Source organism: Colletotrichum siamense (assembly GCF_013390195.1).
Source record: "Colletotrichum siamense strain Cg363 chromosome Unknown KSG_Cg363_contig01, whole genome shotgun sequence".
Lineage (NCBI taxonomy): Eukaryota > Fungi > Ascomycota > Sordariomycetes > Glomerellales > Glomerellaceae > Colletotrichum > Colletotrichum siamense.
Window position 1 is genome coordinate 6985571 of NW_023501014.1, and position 22256 is coordinate 7007826.

Below are 22256 nucleotides of genomic sequence, written 5' to 3' on the forward strand. Positions count from 1 at the left end.
GTTGCCATCGCAAGATCAGTTAGGTATTATTTATCGTCAGGAGACTGATTCCCGTTAAGACTGGACTGCTTCATCACACAACGGAATGCGCGGGATGCGTACTTAAGACTCGGTTCTTGATGGCACCTCCTCTAAATAGGTACCGCACGAAGTCCTTTTTGTGAGCGGCGCAAGGTGCAAGATTAGGCTGAATAGTCACGAGGCGGTAGAACCAAGGAAACGTCACAGGAGGTGCACAGGAGGTGGGTCACAATACAAATTAACGCTTCGGATGCAACATGCGTACCTGTGATCCAAGTCTTATGACAGGGAGCGTTTGCAGCCGGGAGAATGAATTCTTGCGTTGCAGGGTTGAGAACTCAAATACCCTCCGATTTATTGTCGTGTCTTCAACGCGAGTTTGTCGAATGCAGGTTTGTGGCCCAAGAGTAGAATGTGAGGGTAGCAATCAAGGGTCCTGGTACGCACACTTGTTGGTCCAAAACGGGCAGCTCGTGGGTAAGAAATAGCTCAACCTTAATTCCAGGGGTTTGCTTTATCATCACATCTAATCAATCTAGGTGGATCAGGTGAGGCTCGGGATCACCCTCGGATATGTGCCGAACTCCTCAGAAGTCACATCAAACTTAGCATCCCCGTACAGCATTTAACAAGCGAATTCAACATCCTCACATCCATGGACCACACCGGAACAGCCATCCTGGCATTGGAATTTCGGTTACGCTGATGCCCACAAAGAATGGCGACTTATCTGGGGCTAGCAAATGCTTGCAGAAGCAACCCATACCGGCCGAGGTGGTCCGAAATGTCCTCAATTCCAAGTTGCATGCTGCCGCTTGACATGCTCCTCGGTCAAGTTTCAAATGTTACGCCGATTTTCTCTTTTGTTGTCTTTTTCTTTCCTCCCTTTTACTCTGGAAACAGTAATTAACGGCATTTGGCGCGAGCAACGAGCCCCTCAGCGCGCACACAAACCTGGACAGCTTCTTGTTAGTCACGACTGACTCCCCGCCACGTAGGTATTTACGGATGCATAATTGAGATGACCATTCTCTAAACTACCTAGGCCTACATGAGAGCGAATGTATCAACCCCAAATTCTCATAGGCGCCTCTTACCACAACTTGCCCCGGATCCTGGCTGCTACCGTTTTGGTTCATTATCTGGAGCATCCCGCATTCCCTTGTACCAAAACCAGGAAACTAGAAACCAGGAAATTGGCACACAAATAACCATTAAATGGCACCATTTTACCACTTTTCTATCCAAGCCAAGAACATTCAATCAAGGGTGACAAACAGAATGTACTCATCAGAACTTTCTATTCCGTAATAAGAGTAGTCTTGACCTTCCAGAACAGGAGGTTCGCCGGCATAGTTACCTTGCATTCGGGCCAAGAAGTTAGTGTGCCTGAAATCTATAGCTGGGTTTACGCACATGCAGCCGTGCGGCTGGTCAACACCACTGAACCTCGATGCCCCTCTCCGTCTGCATGTCCAATTGTTAGGATCATGCAGGATCTAGGTGGGATAAAGTCGCTTCGTCGTATCATGCCTGCGCCTAAGTCCGACATCGCCGAGAAGAAGCACATAGCATGGAAAGCTCCGAGAACGACTCTTCATTCAGCATGGACGAGTTCAAGAGTTCAAATACGCTTTGGGAGACAGGCAGAGATTCGAGCCATAGCATTTGTGCCTCATCGTCCTTGTCGTTCTCTGCGACGCTCTGTTGTCTGCTCTTCATCGCCACAGTAATTCTCATTACGGCAGAGCTACATGGCGGCAAAGCTCCTCTCGACACTAGCAGCATCGCTGGCTTTGGCAAGCATAGGCCAGAGCGCGACTGTGCCAGGCAATGATGCTGCTCTCGCTGCGGCAGTGGCCGCTCCAAGCCGGTACATCGTCCTGTTCGAAGAAGGAGCGGTCGCCAACTTTCAAAAGAGAGACGGCACAATCGTACGTTCCTAGGACAGACGAGTTGGTATACTTAAACGCTGAGGACTTTTAGGATGTCAGAGGCTTTGCAATGACCGTGTCGTCGCACATCCAGAAGAACACGAAGCCGGCCCTGACCTTCGATTCCAGCCTGTTTCGTGGCGTCTCAGTCGACGTGCATGATGCGAACTCGACTTCAGTTGACCAGATCAAGGCTATCGAGGGCGTTTCTCAGGTCTGGCCCGCGGGACTGTTCACCATTCCGCCCACTTCAGAGGCTGTGATCTCCGATTCCGACCGGCCCACATGGTCGCCGCACAACACCACCAGGGTGAACGAAGTCCACCAGAAGGGGCAGAAAGGTGACGGTGTCATCGTCGCCATGATTGACAGTGGTGTTGACTACAATCATCCTGCCCTCGGCGCAGGATTCGGCCCCGGTTTCAAGGTTGAAGGCGGTTATGATCTGGCAGGCGACGATTACAGTCCCGGGGGACCGACCAACCCGGACTCGGATCCGATGGACTGTTCGGGCCATGGTACTCATGTTGCTGGCATCATCGCAAGCCAGAACGAGTACAACCCGGGTGTGGCGCCGAACGCGCGGCTTCGCATGTACAAGGTTTTCGGTTGCGAAGACGGCACCACCGAAGACGTTGTCATTGCTGGCTTCTTGAGAGCCTTTGAAGAAGGAGCTGATGTGATTACTGCCTCTCTCGGCTCGGCGCTTGGTTTTCCCTACATTGCTGCATCCATTGTGGGATCGAAGATCCAGGCCGCAGGTGTGGTTGTCACTGCCGCCGCCGGAAACAGTGGCAGCGCTGGTACGTGTACCAACTCCAACTCCTGACACCGCAGCCTTAACTGACCACGTTTAGGACCCTTCTGGACCACCAACCTGGGAAACGGCTTCGGCACCACAACGGTCGGAAGTGTTGAGCAGAGTGACCGTGTTGTGTACACAGTGAAGGCGCGATCGGCCAACGGCACAACTCGTGACATTGTACAGTCCTCCAAATGACAGTGCAAGATAGCACCTGCTGACCAGCCTTCGCGATGTAGGTCTACATGGAACCTAGCGGACGTCCCTTCGATCTCGTCGGCGATCATGGTGCATTCTTCTATCCCGATGTCCGAACTCGTGACGTTTGCGACTTTTTGACTACCCAGCCAAGAGTTCCCAAGGGCAACGTTTTGGTGCAAAGGTGTGTTTGATCACAAAGATCCTGCTCAGAGCTTTGCTAATGTTTCATGTTACAGACAGGGTGACTGTGACTGGTCAAGAATGGATTTGATTACTTGGGGTCGGGTCGAGTGGGTTTTCTACTACGGCAAGCAGGGCGAGGGACTACCAGTTCCGAATCGCTTTATCCAAGATGCTGGAGCTCAAGCCAAAGGATGTGAGTGGATATTATGTCGAAACTCTCATGACTGCGAGAGCTGATCGCGACGCGTAGTGGCCGGAATTACCTACGAGGACGGGCAATGGCTGCTGCAACACTCCGATAACAACATCACTGTCACGTTCGAGTTTGAAGAGAACCCTAGACCAGTCTCTCATCGTTGGACCGACGCCAATGGAGTCAGGACGAGTGCTTTCAGCTCCTGGGGTCCAACATTGGATTGCAGAATGAAGCCAGAGATCGCCGCACCCGGTAAGCAAAAGCCTTTGCAGATATGCTGCTCTTCTCATTGGGATGTCTCCTAACACATTCCCGCAGGCGCAACCATCCTGTCCACGTATCCGCTCAAGCTTGGGAAGTGGGCCACACTTTCGGGAACTAGCATGGCAACTCCTTACGTATGAGTCCAAACTTCACGGCGAAATGATCGCATGTGCTGACGAAGATGAAGATTGCAGGCGTTGCGGCTCTTGTACTAGGGTCCAAGGGAGGCCGCGCTGGCTGGGGCCCTGACGCCGCACGATTGGTGCACGAAAGGCTCATTGCCAGCGGTCAGCCCGTCTCCATGAGAAACGATAACTCTGCTTATACGTAAGTTCTCGGCCGAATTTGCCACATTTCACCTATCATACAAGTCCATATGCTTACACGGCTACAGTCCCGTGGCCAAGATTGGGGCTGGTATTGTTGATGCCGTCAGGGCGGTCGAGTACGAAACGTTCGTGTCGCCTGCCAACCTCAACCTCAACGACACCGTGCACTTCAACGGCGTGCACACAATCAAGCTCACGAATAGAGGCCAAGAGGTGGTTACGTACAATGCTACCCACCAGAATCTGAATGGCTTTCAAGCGATTTCGATCAGCACCAAATACGTGGACACAAACCCCGACATCGCCGGTTACTTCGCGTCGGTGACCTTGTCAACCGAAAGCGTCACAGTCGGACCAGGTGAGACGGTTGAGATAACGGCATCATTCACGGAACCGGACAACGGCGTCTACGGGCTCATGCCCGTGTACGGTGGAAACATTCATCTCTGGGGCTCCAACGGAGAAGACGTCCGGGTAACCTATATGGGTACGACCTGCAGTTCTGTCACTCGATGGTATTGCTAACCTGTCTTGCTTCTGTTTAGGCGTCAAAGGTTCTCTTTACTCGCAGAACTCGTGGCTCTACACGCCATCATTCATCCAGAACAAGAACTCGGACAGTCTTATTGGTTTCCCTGACGGTGAGGAGTATTTCATTGGCGAATGGGAGAAACAGCCGGCAGCTCTTTATACCAACAGCTGGGCCAGTGAGGAGCAGAGTTTCGATGTAAGTCAGCGACATCCCAGCATGTAGAACTTCGCAAATGGACGCTTGTGGCTGACTGTGGTCTGTTTATCTAGTATGTGGCCAAGGACTGGACGCCTGAGGACTGGGTTTACCCTCCTGTTCCAGGCAAGAACAAGTGGTTTGGATCCATGACCAGTTCCGAACGTGTTTTCCCAGCTCTGTTCCAACCTCGAATTCCCACCGGGAGGATGTTTGCTTATGGCTCCATGAACATCAGCCAGGGCACTACTCTGGTACCCGGTGAATACCGCATCCTGGCCAGGAGTTTGCGGATATATGGTGATCGCTCCAACTTGGATGATTGGCAGACAGCGTTGTCCAATTGGTTCACCCTCAAGGCGCTGCCCCCATCGAACTCCACCACCACCACCACATCTCAGACGGCTACTTCTACTTCAACCACTGCACCCACCTCCGCTGCGCCACTCCCACCTATCGCTGTCTGCGGCGAGTCCGTTCCCATCAACCTCACGGCTCGCATTACTACAGAGACCAGCAGGTATGGTCTCATGTTGAGCTCCGACTTCTTGGTCTACGACCGCCGCGGCGACGGTACGCATTTCGAGTGGGCCCTGACCAACGAAGGTTATCTCAAGACTCGCGACATTTCGCGCAGTACACCCGTGGACATCTACGCAGCTGTGCATTCCAACAATAACAGCTTAATCTACATGTACACGCCTGGCCAGATATCGGGAGCGTTCTCATATCTTACTTGCGCGCGACAGGGAACCGAACTGCTGTGCACAGCCAACGCGAAGTCTTCTTTCTACGACTGCCAAGATCCCGAAGACAACGAGGCCTACGTTCACATCCGCAGCGGCCCGGAAGTTCGGAGCGGCTGTCGGCAGGTAACTTTCAACTTCGAGGATCTTCCGCAGGCCTGCGACACGCCAACTGCTAGTTCTCCTGCGACGGTCAGCGCAGCTCCGACTGTGAGCCTCATGGTTTGAGAGTGGAAGCCTTTGCGTGGAGGGGCTTTGGGATCCGTGGGATCGGTGCTTCATCATTCTTTTCCTTCGCGAACACTCGTTCATTGTTGTCTATCTCGTGGACAGCCACCCTGGTCCCTTTTCGGGAGCATTACTGTTGCTAGTTTGTGACCTACTGTCATTTGCTTTACTTTTCTTCCATGTACATATTTACAGACAAATTATACGAGACATGACATTGGTCACGAAGTCACTGCCACATTGCCGAGTTGTGCTGTGATCCGGGCAGAATTTCGTTCAGGCCAGTTCAAGCCTAAAGTCAAAGACATTCGTGGCTTTCAATACATGCTAGGAGTATGACGATCTGGTAAGAGGCATTGAGGAGTGCTTGTGTTGGGTGTTGTCGGTGTGTAGTATTGGGGTAATCTTTCGCTTCGCAATTCTCAGAGGACCAGAGAATGCGGTAGTTGCCATCACCAACCGGTCGGTTTAGATCAAAGCGACTTGAATGAACTTAAATATTTGCTCATTTCGCGATGGGACCTCCACCCCCAAGCTTGGTCGGCTTGACTGTTGTTGCTGAATTGCATGGTGACTTTCGGTTTCATTCATGAGAGAGCCGCCCGACATGATTCTCTGTGATCGGCGCCCCGCCAAAACCTTATCTTCTGCCAGATCCAGAACTCGTGAGTATGTGCTGATCCCCGGGAGAACCGTTCCGAGACCAACTCAGTGGAAGAAACGGTGATGTGACTAGTTCTCCATGTGCTGTCTCTGAGACTACCCCGTCCATGTGCTTGCAGGACTAGGGGGAGGCGCTAAGCCATACACCTGATCCCGCTTGTACACACTACCGTGGCCCCATGTTGCACGAACCTCCTGCTGAGCTTCTTAGCGTGCCAAGCTAGATCATTAGCATCGAAAATGCTCGAGTCTCGGAGCGAGCGGGACATTTTGCGAGATTCACCGGCCTAGGCGCCTCACACTTGGCGGCTCCAAATGCCGAGACGCGATAACGATACGTGACCCACTCCCGAGGGCAAGTAATGATGACATACATATCAACATGAACGATTGAGAGACCTTTTGTGATCCACCCTGGCCCTCCAAAGTGTGTCCGGCAGAGGCATCTTGTGATCAACAAGGTGTGCCTGCTGGCGGTAGCCTGCTATGCGAAAGAATCAATAAATGAAAGTTAGAAGGGGAAAAAAGACCTCTCCAAGGCCCATATCGGCAGCGGAGTTTTGGATTTTTGTTTTATATAATCGTTACATCAGCCTGCAGCATAATTCAAGTATGAACTTTTTGTTCTGCAACTTGTATCTTGAAGAAGAAGAAGAACGACTCCAACGCTAGGTACAACGGCTCCGCGTTGAAATGTAGACTTGGACTTCAGCGCGCAGTAGTCAAAAGCGCTTTTGCGCGAAACAGGGGCTCGGGCTTGAGAAGGTGTCCCTAAGGTCCCCCTACCTTATGCAGGCTTTATATAGCCCCGAACTTTATGTACGCCTCATACTTATAAGAGAGGGAGTGCCGTGTTGAAACAAACACATATCTGTGGCTTTCTGTAATCCATGTTATGTGGTACAGTATTCAGTAATTGAATAACAACATCATACTGCCGATCTGGCTTTAAGTCATTGGCATCGGCGTCATCACCAATTCCACGGAGTCGCTCGTCTCGAGCTTGCATACGTTTATGCTCGCCTTTATTCTTTTCTCTCTCCATCATTGACAATCAATATGGAGCCTCTCGAAGTTCCCTTAGCGCCAGAGGCGACGTTCGTGAGGATGAGAAAGGACTACTCCCGATCTCTGCTTCAACTTGAGCCTTCGCAGCAGCCTACTTGGGGCAGAGCAAGCCGCGGATCCTGGATGCGCTCAGTCGGATCACTATTCCTTGTGATGTTCGCGCCGACGTTGGTCATCTCCACCACTGTCACTCTTTCTGCATTCCAAGGCTCTCTCTCCGAGTTCCTGAAGGCCGTTCTACAGGACGGATTGATCTCTGTTGTATGGTCAAATTGGCCGCAGTTCAGTCTCAAGGTCACGGGCGTGTTTACGCTCTGGGTTATGTTCCAAGGCATCCTCTTTCGATATCTTCCAGGGCCAACACACCACGGTCAAAGAAGCCCTGCCGGACACCTGTTGACCTATCGAACTAATGGATTAAACGCTTGGTTCGTTACTCATGCATTTGCCGCTGCGCTCTGCTACTTCGACTTTTTGGATCCTGCCTTTATCCCAAAGAATTGGGGCAGTCTGGTCCTCTCAATGAACGCTGCCGGCCTAGTGCTCTCTGTCCTGGCTTTCATCAAGGCGCATCTGAGACCTACGCATGCGGATGATCGGAAGTTTAGTGGTGAGGCAACTGCGAAAATATGTTTGAATGCCCCTATAATGATTAACATTTGCCAGGATCGGTATTATACGACTTGTACATGGGAATAGAGCTCAATCCAAGAATTTGGGGTGATTTCGATCTAAAGTTATTCACCAACGGTAGACCCGGCATCATTGCATGGACGCTCATGTAGGTTTCTACGAAGATTGTCCAAAACTCACACACGTATGCTGATTCACTCCTAGTGATTTGTCCAACATTGCGTATCAGTACGAGATCCATGGCCGGATCGACCCTAACATTGTTCTTGTTACCATCCTGCACGCAATATATGTCCTTGACTTCTTCGTCAATGAGTCCTGGTACCTGCGCACTATCGACATTGCGCATGACCACTTCGGCTTCTACCTAGCTTGGGGTTCTTTTGTCTGGCTCCCTAGCATGTACACCATTCAAACCCAGTATCTTGGACTTTACCCAACAGCCACATCAACCATTTACCAGGTCGTTATCTTCTCTATCGGAGTTGCTGGGTACATCATCTTCAGGTCCGTCAACAGCCAAAAGGACCGGGTTCGGCGCTCCAATGGCCGTTGCTCTATCTGGGGGAAGCCAGCTAAGGTCCTTGTTGCATCTTACAAGACCTCGAACGGTCACAGTCATCAGAGCCTTCTCATTTGCAGTGGCTGGTGGGGCTGGTCGCGTCATGCCAACTACTTGGGGGATTTGCTTTTGAGTAGCGCAATGTGTGCTTTGGTCGGATCTGACAAATGCTTGGTATGGTTCTATGCGATGTTCATGACGATCTTGCTGGTGCACCGGTGCATACGCGATGAGGCAAGGTGTTCGGAGAAGTATGGAGCGATGTGGGAGGAGTACTGCAAAACTGTTCCGTGGCGAATCCTACCTGGAGTTTGGTGAGGTTTTGCGTTCAGCTCCAAGCCCGTGTCAATATTGAAGCTGAAGGTATATAGAACATAGAAGTTATTACCACCGCCTGTGCAAAGCTAGTTTATTTCTAATAATGTCTTCAATGATCATGATTTACGAAAGCCAGTGTCTATTGGATAGAGTCGCCATGAACGCCCACCAGCATATCATTCGTGCCGTATGTTTTCCATATTTGACACTTAGGTAGACTACCGGTTCGCCCAGAAGACAACGAACTTTGTCACAGTCTCTTCAATCAAAAACGGTATTTCCTTTCTCACTCGAGTTCAACTATCACAAGAACTTAATATTCACATAGGTTCCTCGACCTCAAACCCTAATGCTTCAACCATCAGAATGGCCTTGAACTCCAGCCAATGCCCGGCCAGACGGCAACGGGGTTGAACTTCTTGTCGGCAATTTTGACACGAATCGGGAGACAGACTTGCTGGGGCAAGAAGAGAGTAAGAGTTCACTGAAGTGCAGGGCGGAGACAGGACCACCAAAAGCGTTCGGATGCTGAAGCCAGTGACTGCCGAAGGTATGTGAGCACCAAGCAGCCGCAGGAACGTCAGATTGGATGTATGCTGCTTTGTAGATCTATCCAATCCCTCGAAATAAAACATATCACATGCTATCCAATCATCGAATGGTTTACCTTGAGTGTATTTGCCTGGCAAAATGAACCGTCGGTGTTTGTGTGTCACTGCTCCCGACCGCGATAGGGCGCACTTGTCACCTAAAATCGAACTGTCCCAGTGAGTTGGTGGGGTCGATCCGGGCTTTGCACCGCCGAATAATGAGTCACTGCCCTGAACACGGTCCGGAACTCATTTCCAAACGCCGAACTTCCGATTCCAATAAGACTCTTACTTCAAACTCGTTTCCCGCTCAAAGTCCGGCGTGTTATTGCTTTGTCGTTATGAGTCTCTCAGCGCGTGCGACGGTGGCGTCAGCGCCCGCCAACGGCTCACTGCTATGGGATGTCCAAGCCGATCTCTGGAACCCAGACAGCAACCCTCAGGGCTACGTGAGCTTGGGCATGGCAGAGAACGTCTTGATGCAAGAAGCCCTCCTCAAGCGCGTTGCGCAGGTTCCTCTCATCCCAGCTACAGCCTTCACTTATGGCGATGGCACAACTGGGTCGAAGCGCCTCAAGAACGCCCTCGGAGCGTTCTTGACCAAGCATTTCCACGCCTATAGGAGGGTGGAAGCTTCACACATCACAATCACGAACGGCTGCAGCGCAGCCATCGAGCATCTCGCCTGGGCCTTCGGCAACCAAGATGATTTCTTCCTGGTGGGCAAACCATTCTTTCGCGCTTTCGTGCCCACGACCGGACTGCGGGTAGCCACAAATCTCATATCAGTTCCATGCGAGGGCCTTGATCCTTTTGGCATCGACGTCGTCCAGACCTACGAGAGAGAAATAGTCCGGGCCCACGGGCATGGCCAGAAAGTGGCAGGCATCATTCTCTGCAACCCTCACAATCCCCTCGGTCGATGCTACACAAGGGACGCAATCATTGGTCTGATGAGACTATGCCAGAAGCATAAACTTCATCTCATCAGCGATGAAGTCTATGGTCTCTCGACATTCACAAATGATATTGATTCCATCCCACCATCGACACCATTCACATCTTGCCTCTCCGTTGACACCACAAATATCGTCGATCCGGCTCTCATTCACGTCGTCTGGGGGGTTTCAAAAGACTTTGGCTCCAACGGAATCCGCCTCGCTGCTGTTATTTCCCAGGAGAACCCGGCACTTCATAGAGCCTTGGTCCCCGTTGCACTCTACAGTATGAGCTCATCTTTGGCAGACCACACCTTCTCCAGCATTCTAGAAGATGAGAGCTGGGTAGATGATTACTTGGTAGAGAACCGAAGGCTACTTGCTCGTCACCACAAGTTCATAGTAAACTGGGCTCGGGATCACAAGATCACATATGCTCCAGGTGCAAACGCAGCATTTTTTCTATGGGCTGACCTTGGCAAGGCATACCGTGACCGACACCCCGAAAAGATCATTGAAGACCCAGAGAAGGAGATTATAGCAATCATGTTACAGCACAAAGTCTTTGTTGCACCCGGGCAGGGTTTCGGAGCGGAAGAGAATGGTTGGTTCAGGCTTGTGTTTTCGATCGACCTCAAGACTCTCACCGAAGGCTTAAGTCGAATCATGCTTGCCCTTGAACACCAATGAAAAACGCTTAGCTGTAGTATTCTAAACAAATCATTGCGGCATAGCGAACATATTCAATGAAACCGTAACCGTCTCAATGACCGGCGGACAAGCACATGCGGGAGTAGCCCATAATAACCGTCCGACTATCCTGCCCTCTTTGACCAGGATTCCGACACCCTCAGAAGAGGTAGTGTACTTAGAGTAGCGGAGTCCAGGTATTCTATAAGCAATGGCACCAAACGCTTCAGACCGCTGGTTGTAGATGGCCGCGCGGTACACAAAGTTTCTGCGGCATGTTGGGCACTGCGCTGCTATCAGCCATCCTTGATGGCGCATGTCGCCATGCACAGTACCTCCGAGGGCGTACACATGATGTATTTGGGGCAGAACATTGGCTCCAACCCAAGGTGGGGTTTGAAGTATGTACATTAGGTTGCCGATCTCTGTCGTTAATTCGGGGGGTGGTCGTTCGTGGCCCTTGAGACCCAAGTTGTAGCATGTCGTCAACAGCTTGGCCAGTTTGTTTCGGCGCTCTTCGTCATTAAGTATAGTCTCAAGAATGCTTTCTGGTAAATGGAACCAACGCCCACCAAGAGCCTTGACAAACTCCTCGACAATCGGTCCACTAAGGTTGAGGGCGTGGTAAATGTGCATCCAAAAGCCTTCCAGATTGGGTCCTTGGCGAGGTGCTCGCTCCGTCCAGAAAACCTCTCCAATTTTCGAAAGCGTCAGTCGTGGTCTTTCAGAAACGCTTTCGAATTGAACTGGGTATAAAGGGTCTTCCGTCCTTGGGCCGAGGTTGAACATGGCAGCATCGAAGTACCCCTGCCGCTTCACTGAAGGAGAATCTGCCCCAGGACCGTCACCGGGTGTCATGAGAAGCGGGCTCATGTCACCACTCGCTAAGCATGCTTTTTGAACAATGCGAGATGCCTCTTCCAGGTTGTCGGAAGGTAGCTCAGAAAACTCAGGACCAATGAGGCCGAGCAGGGCGTAAAAGAAGTCTTTCTGGGAACGACAACCCCTGCGGCACAATAGTGAGAAAGCCATGCCGAAATCCAGTCGTTTTCCCTCCTTGATGATCATCCGCGCTTCCTCGGGCTTGCCAAGATTCCAAGGAACGATGTTTTCTCCCAATTTGGCATAATCCTTTTCCAGGATATGAACATTGCCGACTTCACGAATGGATGTCTTCCAAGCTTGGCGTATTTCCTGGATAAATACGTCCTTAACGTCGGGTTGAATCTGGTGACCATATATCATAACCCTGAGATGATTTGCTCGGACGAACTCCATCATCGTCCATACTCGGCTGAACCACTTGGCGTTGCAAACACCTGTGATGCCTGAGACTCGCTCCTCAAGTGACTTCCCATCATGAAGTCTGGCAAGTACCTTAGCCGTAACATCTTCCATCACCACCAATGTAAACCTCGAATTTTGAAAGATTTTCGGAATCAGGGAAAGAATCTTCATCTTCAATGGATCATGCCACTGAGGGACACTTAGATAGTCGTACCACATCTCGATGCTGGAATTCGTCTCTTTTTCCAAGCTCTCGTATATAGAATTTGCGGATGAAAGCACTTTGAGGGCTATTTTCTCGTCGGTTACTGCATTCGTCGAGTGTCCATGGTTTTGCACATCAGAGACTTCGGGATCCCAGACGTGGGAAATTGTTGCAAAATTGACGTCCTCCATACAGCTAGGGTGCCTGTCAAAGAGCAGGATCTTCTTGTCAATTGAATCGTAGACCCTGCTGAATGTCGGAGTTGTTGCCATCACGTCAGATTCAACTACACGCAGAGTTCGAACCAGCGCATCGGATCCTAGTGGAAGCTGGCACTCGATGCATCGCAGATCTTCTGGGAGCTCCTCGCACCACAGGGTTGACAGCTTTGACATTTCGATGCTTCAGGTTTCTCAAATCGCAGTTATCTTGTTCGCTTTGGCTTCTTCGAGGTTCGCTTTGTTGTCGGATCGATGTCTTCGTGTGCTGACATCTACGGGCGGGGTCGTTCCAAGAACTTGGAGCCTTGAATAAATGGAGCAGTCGCTGTAGTCACACAAGGTTGTAAGACCACTTCTTAAATCAAGGACGTCGTCCCACCCTCTGCCAAAATATTGCTCAGCCACGTACCACTTTACGATTATCTTCCCCATCCTCAAGCATATTAGTTGCCCTGAATTGGACCAACTCCCAGGTTCAAACTCAGTCTGATTCGTCCATATGTGGGAATTTGCAGGCTTATCAACAATACCCCTGGAATTCCGTAAGCATCCGATGGAGATTTCATGTAACCATGGACAAGGCTGGCAAATCACAAGTATGGAAATGCCAAGAATGTGGTCTGCTTCTCCCAGGACTTTCGGAAGATGTGGGCGCACCGGCAAATCCGATGGGGGTCAGTAGCTTTCAAGATCTACCTTACGTCGGTGGAGTCGCATGCTATCTTTGAGAAATATGAAGCAAACAATTGACTCATTCCATTGACTTGAAACTCAAGTATTTCATTCTCTTAGGTTTCTAATCTTGAACATGACGAAGAAGACCTTTGGTTTCTTTGAAGTTAATAAATTGGGTAGGAGCTTAGGGTTTGGAGCAGGTTTTACCAAGTTTCCAACCGTATGAGTGATTCCGCGTAGGCAAGTCTCATTTGCCGTAATGAAATGTTTCTTCTGTTACTTGGAGATTGCTTTTTTTTTCTCGTTGTCTCCAACTGTTGTGCATTGTTTTATCAATCCCAAGTGCCAAAGATATTGAACCTCGGAGCCTAAGTTTCGTGTCTTTTCCTGTTTCGCGATCGCTTTGTGAGCCTGTGACTATCCCAAATACCGTTTAAATGACAGATTTTTATGTCATTTCATGCATTCTTGAGTGAGTATAATGACATGATTACACATAGGTGTGACGAGAAAGTGTCCTTCAGGGCTTGCAAAATTTGGCCCTTCTTGAGCATGCGCCTTCTGTGGAATTTCTCTGTCGGATTCAGGAATGAACACAATACAGCATAAATCGAGACTCTCATGGTGTAGCAAGAAGAACTCTTATTGCGGTATATGTACACTCTTTTCGTATTGCTAGCAATTACGAGGTACCATCCTTGCATCGACCTCCCCCTCTTATCTCTCAAACTATACTGCTTGCCACTTTGAACGTTTCATCAAGCAGTAGCAGTCTGGGCATCAATCTCACCAGATGCAGTGCCCGTAAAGCCAGCTCCACCACTGAAATCAAAATCAAACTCCTTTGCCCCCTTGACGGTGACATTACTTCCCCAAAGCTCAACAGTCTGTGTCAACGTAACAGTCGCAACAGTGTTTGCTTGACCTAGAGTATAATCATCAGCCACGGTCTTTTTCAAGATATCTCTAAATTCGGACGTGATACTTACGGACGCCGCCAAAATCGTACGTGAAGCTCGGGTCCGAGCATGACGCAGTCTCGGTCTTGGTCTGGGGGTTGTAGAGGTAGCTGCAGGTCACCTCGATCGGTGCCTCAAGCTCGCTGTTGTGGTACGTCGCATCGACCTTGTATGAGTTGTAGCCGCTGACCGGGTACGAGGCCGAGCCTGTGAAGTCCCAGTAGCCGTAGTCGGCGCGGGGGAGAACTGCAGCGGTAGAGGTGGCCGCGAGGGCGAGGACGGAGGTGATTGTGAAGCGCATGTCGACGGTTGTAAAGGAATAGTTCAATGTGAGACTGCTAGGGTTCATTCTATTCAAATTATGGATGAAATGGAATTTAAATAATAAAATCGACCGTTCTATTGCTGTGACGTTGAACGGAAGTCGTATTCCCCCCACTTTCACAAACAAAGACGCGGAGGCCATGCAATGATCATCATCACCGCAGCGCGCTAATTTCTCACTAACAGGCGCGCAGAGGGGAAACGCAGCGCTACATCGCCTTACTGCTGCACTTACAGGCATCGGCGCAGGGCGAGCGTTCCGGAATACGAAGGATAGACGACCATTTTTACCTCTGCGGGGGCTAGGATGCACCCGATGGCGTGATGGCCCGCCACCCGTCCCCCGGAAGGCCACCGATGCTGCAAGGTACTGCAACGGTGCGGCGCAACTCTAGTACAAGGCAAGGTCCGAGATCTTTTGAGCTCTTAGGTGACTGAAATTGATGATTGGAGGGAAAACAAGATGGTCAGTAACGAACAATGTAATGTTGCTTTACAGCGCTGCATAAACGCTAGTGTTACTGACCGACTGTATGCAGGGCGGCTTTGGTGTTACTATTCAGGTGAAAGCGAAACCGAGGTACCGCCTTCTCGGCCGATAGGTCGTACAGGCTTCGTTGTTCAACCAGCCCATCGGCTGAGACGGCCCGGTCAGCGTTGTGATGCTAGTAGTAACGACGCGATTAATTTCCAACCTCGAAGTAGACATGGCAGAAGACTACATTAAAAGAGTTCTGCGAACACCCAAAGACGTCAGCATTCCGCTGCTGTGTGGGCATGAGAAGCGCTTGCGCTAGGAGAATTGGGGCAATGTTTTCTTTGCCTCACTCCGTGCGATGAAGTGGGCAATCCATGTAAAAGCTCTCAAATGTATGGAAAGTCCCAATCAGGACGAGACACAGCCTGAATAAACCGGCTTTCTTCGAGTTGTCATCGCAATGAGGACTACTTGGGATTGAAACTTTTCGTCTTGTGTTGAAAAGTACAATGGATAAAATCAAGCCTCTGTAGACCTATTGGCTTCTTAATTGCCTTTTCTTGACTCTGTCTAGAGACTGTTGCCTTTCAAAGAGTGACGCCAGAGATACTTGTCGCCCAGGTGCGGTCCGAATCACAAATTGGCTCCCACTCCAGTTGTCCTTGCCTCTCGATGCAAGGCCAGCACACTTTCTTCAACAGTTTCACTACAAACACTTTAGGGTATTCAGCTGTCATCATCTGATGCACAGAGGGTATTGATTTACATCCCACATAAAGACTAAATTGTAATGTCTTATCTTTTTGAACTCTTGTGAACTAGCTTCCATCATATCATCACCTTTTGACAAGCTGCTGTGAACCTCAACCAGCTTCCAAAGAAAAGCCCCTTCGATTATCAATCGACTGAAATAGGTTGTTAGCCGACTCTGGTAATTTTAACGTTAACACTCGAGATCAAGTTCCATGCGTTTGGCTCAAGAGCTTGGTGATAAGAGACGCAATCAAATCCATAAACTTGATGGATTTGACTACCATGACGAAAAAGGGAAGATTCAACACCACAGCCTTCATTTGCCTAAAACTTCTTTGCATGTTTTAAAGCTCACAAGCCAACCTCGTGCGAGTGTCTCATGCGTACGGTGTGCTTTTACGTCAACGAGGGTATTGCAGCATCAGCTCCGCGCGCTGGCATAATCGATGGCGTGATCTCGGCACAAGTACAGAACACAAATGACAAGACGCCTCCATGATCGATTGTGACTTGTTCATGTATGCATTTCTCTAACAGTTGTAATCTACCGAGATAATTCCAAACGTCTGAAGAAGACCCGTGTCTCACAAGAAAGAACACCTTGAAATCTTACCCATCTGATGTCTAGGTATTTCCAGCAGTCCAGAAGATTCATTCATCTGCACTAACCATGCTCCAAAGTAGCAAGACAACAGGAATCGACAGTTTTGGCTACGAATCAGATCCTGTTTGGCTTAGATACCCTGCTTAATGATCTCCGCGGCCTGTGATAGGGGGATGATGTTAGCACACGAGACGCATCGACGAAAGGGCAATCCAGGCATCAACTCACCTTCTCGGCCAGGGCATAAGTGGGCTGGCAAGTGTTGGCACTCGGAACCATGGGCATAACACTGGCGTCAACGACTCTGAGGTTCTTGACTCCGTAAACGCGGAGAGTTTGGTCAACGACACCACCCAACTCCAGAGGAAGCATGGACGAAGTGCCCACGGGGTGGTAGTCGGTGGGCGACAGAGCACCGGCGATGTAGGCCTTCAGGTCCTCGTCGGAAGTGACATCCGGGCCAGGGGCGTACTCGACAGGCTCGTACTCGGTGGCCAGCGAGGTCTCGAAGTTGTAGCGGCGGAGGAACTTGATCGCCTCGACGAAGAAGTCGGCCTCGACGGGGTTGCTGAGGGCGCGGTAGTCGATCACGGGCTCGGTGTTCCACGGGTCGGTCGTGTTGATGTTGATGGTGCCGCGGCTGAAGGACTGCATCGCGACGGGGCCCTGGGAGCCGTGGTCAGGGACGAGCTGCATGCGGGTGAAGGCGGTGTTCTTGGAGCGCATCTGGGTGGCCAGGATCTTCATCTGCGCCGCGAAACCGGCGACGACGGTGGAGTCGGCGTCGGCAGGGAGCAGGCTAGCGAAGTCTTGTTGTTCCAACTTGGTGGCGAGCTCGTCGGCCTTTCCAGACACGACGGTGAAGGGGAGCCAGCCAGCCAGGTTGGTGAAGGTGAGAGAGTACGGGCCTGTAAAACGCAAGTCGTTAGATGTCAGTCTGGATAGGATACACCTGGTATGCTGGGTTGGATATGACTAACCAGTCTTGTTGGCTGCCCAAACTTCTTCAGCCCAGTCCTTGAACTCGTTGCCATCGACCAGGTCACTCGGGTTCGGGTGAATTGATGCGAGCTTAGACACTGCATCCACATTAGAATCATCAAGTTCCTTCCTCTGGCTCTTGTCACTTACGCGTAATGTTCATAGCAGACAAACTGCTGTGGTCCTGGAAGTTCTGGCCAACACCAGGAAGATCGACGCGGACATCAATGCCTCCGGCCTCAAGAACCTTCTTGGGGCCGATACCGCTGAGCTGCAAGAGGTGAGGCGTGTGAACGGTACCAGCAGAGAGAATGACCTCCTTCTTCGCATTGACGGTGATCAGGGTGTTGTTGCTGGACGGGAACACGACGCCGGTGGCAGTGAGGTCGTCGTCGACCACCAGCTTGCGAGCCTGGGTGTCGAGCAGAAGGTGGTAGTTGGGGCGGGTAGCGTTGACGCTGAGGTAGTGGCCGGTGCCAGCATAGGAGCGAGTGACAGTCCGGGGGTCCATCAGCGTGGGGAACCAGAAGACACCGGGCTGTCCGGCACCACTGTCGGGAGGGAACTCAACGCCGTCGATCTCCTTGAACGCTTCCACCAGAGGCTTCACGCCGGGATAGTAGAAGCGAGGCCAGCCAGCATAGATCTCCGAAGAATCACCCCAGTAGGAGGCATCGTACTTGAAGCTGTCGAAGTTGTCGGTCAGCTCGGGAGTGGGCTCGGTAAAGTGGAGGCCCTTTCATGAAGCGGTCAGCTTGTTGTCTATGCCAGAATCTAAGTTAGGGTGGATCTCTTACCTTCTTGAAGGACTTCAACATGCCATCCCAGCTCCAGTCAGCGACTCCCTGCTGGGCTTCGGATCCGAACAGGGTTGCCCAGCGGTCGTAGTCCTCGGCGGAACCGCGCATGTTCATCATGGCGTTCACGGAAGAGCCGCCTCCGACTTGCTTGGCAATCCAGACGGTGCCAACTCTTCCGTTCAAGTTGGGCTGCGGCACAGACTCCACGCCGGGCCAAAGGGAGTTCATGAGGTTGGCATATCGCGACTCGGTGAAGTAAGCCGCAAGATTCTCTTCCATGTTGCCCCAGTTGCCGGCCTCGAGGACCAAGACGCTCGTTTCGGGGTCCTCAGTCAAACGGTCTGCCAGGGTCAGGCCGGCCGTTCCACCTCCGACAACAACATAGTCGTAGCTTTGGAGCAGCTGAGATGACTTGATCTGGCGGGGAACGGCCAAGGCGTTGGCGACGGAGCTCACTGCGAGGAGAGCTGTAAACGCAGTCCGGGGCCACAGGGGCTGGGACTTGGACTGGCGAAGGAACGGCATGGCGATGAACGAATCTTCGTCGCGTAAGGAGCTGGGCAGAAGAAGAGAGTGGAAGGACCGAGGTGCTCGCAGAAGCCCTTAGAAGCCAGCTCGGTTAGGCGAGGGATAGCCATACTTATACGCGGGTGTTACTCGTTTTCGCATGTTTTCCGACGAGGCAGAGCATTTCCTTGGCGTTGACCCGCGATTGCCTTTTTCGAGCGTCTTCTATGTCACCTGCCATGACTCCTTAATATCGCGCGCTCATGCTTGATTGACCTTCTGGTTTAGGGAACCAATCCGTATCTCGTACCGAAGAGAGGTGAAAGTTGGCACTGCGCCCAGCCGGTTGAGTGGACTACCAAGACAAAAATTGGGGATTCACAACAGATCCAAGCGAAATTATGAGGGCGTATTCTGCATCCTGTCTGTCTAGTTGCTACCAACAACATGTCTACGGAACCAACGGCTGCCGATGGCAATTGGCTCGCCTGTCAGCCGGAACAAGGGCGGTAACGCCGCGCTCCATTCTTTTGCATGTCAGCTGCAGGAACCAACCATGCTCTCAGTTTTATCCACGGATACATAAGCTTAGATAACGAAGAGAAAAGACGGGGCCGCGGTAGCCGAAGTCGGCGAGTAAAAAGGTGTGATTGTTGGTTGGAGCTGATTGATAACCTAATAAGTGCAGGGCAGGGATGGCGGAGCCTCTTTTCACCCCCACGGGACCCCCAATATCAACGAATAGCAAAACCGCGGGCCCGTTGATTCTCTTCCCCGGCCTATTTGCTTCCGTGAACCTGCATCTGAGCATGTTACCTTGAAGAAATATGACAAATTGAGAAGAGTGACAAATGAATGACAAACCGGACATCGTGAGCAGCATCGCTAGGCCAGGGCAGGTCGGGTCTTGGCATTCGACATAGCTGTTTTCAAGTTTCTCACTCGGTCCACCCAAGAAAAGCAAAGAAGAGCATTCATGACTCTAATCGCACGGGCGCAGCACCAACTTGAATTTCATCACTTGTGAGCTCAGCCTCTCAGGCGGTGAACATAAACACGTTGACACGAACTCATTGGGGCCCACCTGGGCGTTGGATGTCGATCAAAATCTTTTATGGGTTCGCGCGACTCGCGACCGTCTTTATGTAAGCTCCCACCGGCTTGGCTTCTTTGACGCGCGGGAGGCGGGACCAACAGGAGCGGGCCTCCGGGTTACCGATACGGACTATCGTATCCATCTGTGCGGCTGTACAAGATTCTTCGTTCCGGCAGATGCGAACTAGTTCGTACCATGATCCATGTAATCATGCGTACGGGGCACCACTAGTCCTGCTGTAAGTGTACATAGTAGACGACCGTAGCAATTGCCAAGAGATATGGGAAACTTTGTTCTCGTTGTAATATCTTTAACTGCTTACTCGCAGCTGCTGTAAAAGGCCGCATGCCGGGAACGCCGTGCATGGCTGACATGACGATTGCACGTTCATTGAGTGCATTCGGTTTTGAATGAGATGCGATGCCTTAGATTAAGCCTATACATTTGATGGCAGGCAGGGACGTCTAATCGAGGGGTTATCACAGTCAACGTCCTCAAACATGTAATGACTTTTCACCCCTCTTCTTGGTGACGGCTTCCCTTTCACGCAACATATTAAAGATAGAAACTCAGCTATCGTTGACTCACTCTAACAAGCCAATGCTTTTTCCTGGGCCTCATGCGATTGTGGAAAAGATGAGATATGCGATCTTCGTCCTTGAAGATCTCTCGCCGCGGCTTCCGTGTGTTCCGCGCGCAGCGCTTTTGCTAGAAGAACTTACAACAATTCGTACTGCCTTCCCTCACCCTTCAAGCTTTCCGGATGAGTACTGACTGTATAATCGCCTACTGACAAGAATTATGTCTTTCCAAACGCTGAATCTAGCCCAGGAAAAGAGAATGGACGTGTGACGCCGTCATGGGCCCAAAAGGGCACCGAAACACCCGGAACTCTACAGTTCCACTAGCTATGAGGCCCTACTTAATTAATTCGTGGCTTGTTTTCGCTATTGACCAAGACTTCACCCCCGTTTCATAACCATGTAGTGTCCATGTTTTCTCCATGGACCATGTAACGAGGAACATAGTTGGGTTCATTCTCAGGCACCACACTATAAAAATGCATTCCATCTCTTTGACACATCCTCCTACAGAAACAACCGCGACCAATCAGTGTCTCCTTTCTCCTTAGACTTTTCTTTAATCCGTTGGCACTGGAAGGCGGAAGCCTGCGTCGCTAAAAGCTGATTCGAACACACCTTCGCCTCTCACAGGCACAATTCTATTCACGTTACTCTCTTCATTTCTGGGTTATTCACAACCAAACACATGCAAGCCGAAACTCTTGGGAGCTGATACGTGGATACGAGAACTCCATTTGACAGAAATCGACAAATCTATCGTGTGGTGTAGAACACTCCTTATCTGAGAGGTCTCACAACAGCCAACATTCGTCTCATAGATTGTCTTCTGTTGAGGCATGCGAGCTTTATCTTATTGATACTTTCGGTCTAGCCATGATACATGAGGCTTCCAGGTTCTCTCCAGCATCACGCTTGTCGAATACGCCACCGAGTCGCTTCATATAAATGCATGGCTCCTAGGCATTCGCTACTTCGCAGCGCAATATTTCCATGGCGTAAAGAAGCTTTCTTCACTTCAAACAACATGAATTCTGCACCATCTTGGAATCGAATGCGCTCCTTGAGCATTATGGTATAAGTCATTCCTCCAAGACAAGTTCTGGGTCTGCCCTGCTGTTCTTTCCTGTAGTCCTTTGACCTGTCGGCGTGAATACCTACAGGACAACACATCAGCACATAATCGCCTGTACCGACAAAAGAAATTCCCAGATCTACATCCATGTATAATTTATGTTCAGCATAGTACGAACCCTTCGTGACAACGTTCCACTTCATTTGCCCATCAAGAAGAGAGTCGTGCAAGTTGCCGGCTCGGCCCTTCCAATTAAATAATAAAACGGTGTTTACACATGCGCTCGGAAGAGGAAACCAAACAATCCTCTCGCTATTTCTGGGGTTTAATCAAACCTCGAAGAGACGCATTCGCTAACGCCGTTTCGCCATGTTCACACTTGAGAGACTGAAACGCGCACCCAAAGCATTGATGCTTGGACAGCAACATCACTTCGACCGTCGCTAATGTATGAAGAACAGAATAATCTTACAATGACAGAGTAGGAGCCCCTCCTGCAGGAAAACAACACATACGCCATAGATAGTCAGACGTAGCGCTTCGCCCCTAGATCCCGGATGGGCTCTATAGGGGACGATGTTCAACTTGTCACGGAGCCTGTTGGTTCACTTCTATTT

At 50.7% G+C, this 22256-nt stretch overlaps 5 protein-coding genes across 5 annotated transcripts; 3 read left to right on the forward strand and 2 right to left on the reverse strand.

The window, feature by feature from the left end:
* Window positions 1–1775: 1775 nt before the first annotated feature.
* Window positions 1776–5631, forward strand: vpr-9 (Minor extracellular protease vpr; the record flags this gene model as incomplete). Its single annotated transcript, XM_036633622.1, has 11 exons — window positions 1776–1955; window positions 2008–2758; window positions 2813–2937; window positions 2997–3139; window positions 3195–3334; window positions 3392–3589; window positions 3656–3735; window positions 3789–3928; window positions 3996–4417; window positions 4476–4657; window positions 4732–5631. The coding sequence occupies 11 exons, from the start codon at window positions 1776–1778 to the stop codon at window positions 5629–5631; spliced, it is 3261 nt and encodes a 1086-aa protein (XP_036502828.1).
* A 1722-nt stretch (window positions 5632–7353) lies between these two features.
* Window positions 7354–8875, forward strand: dhcr7 (7-dehydrocholesterol reductase; the record flags this gene model as incomplete). Its single annotated transcript, XM_036633623.1, has 3 exons — window positions 7354–7972; window positions 8029–8143; window positions 8200–8875. 3 exons carry the CDS (start codon window positions 7354–7356, stop codon window positions 8873–8875), a joined length of 1410 nt encoding a protein of 469 aa, XP_036502835.1.
* Window positions 8876–9806: 931 nt separating this feature from the next.
* gliI (putative aminotransferase gliI) lies at window positions 9807–11093 on the forward strand (the record flags this gene model as incomplete). Its single annotated transcript, XM_036633624.1, has 1 exon — window positions 9807–11093. The coding sequence occupies one exon, from the start codon at window positions 9807–9809 to the stop codon at window positions 11091–11093; it is 1287 nt and encodes a 428-aa protein (XP_036502834.1).
* Window positions 11094–14239: 3146 nt separating this feature from the next.
* Window positions 14240–14741, reverse strand: CGCS363_v001776 (uncharacterized protein; the record flags this gene model as incomplete). The annotated part of the gene is made up of 2 exons (XM_036633625.1): window positions 14240–14406; window positions 14471–14741. The coding sequence occupies 2 exons, from the start codon at window positions 14739–14741 to the stop codon at window positions 14240–14242; spliced, it is 438 nt and encodes a 145-aa protein (XP_036502833.1).
* A 1988-nt stretch (window positions 14742–16729) lies between these two features.
* On the reverse strand, window positions 16730–18905 carry xptC-2 (Dehydrogenase xptC; the record flags this gene model as incomplete). The annotated part of the gene is made up of 5 exons (XM_036633626.1): window positions 16730–16759; window positions 16828–17507; window positions 17580–17678; window positions 17731–18316; window positions 18378–18905. The coding sequence occupies 5 exons, from the start codon at window positions 18903–18905 to the stop codon at window positions 16730–16732; spliced, it is 1923 nt and encodes a 640-aa protein (XP_036502832.1).
* Window positions 18906–22256: the final 3351 nt, after the last annotated feature.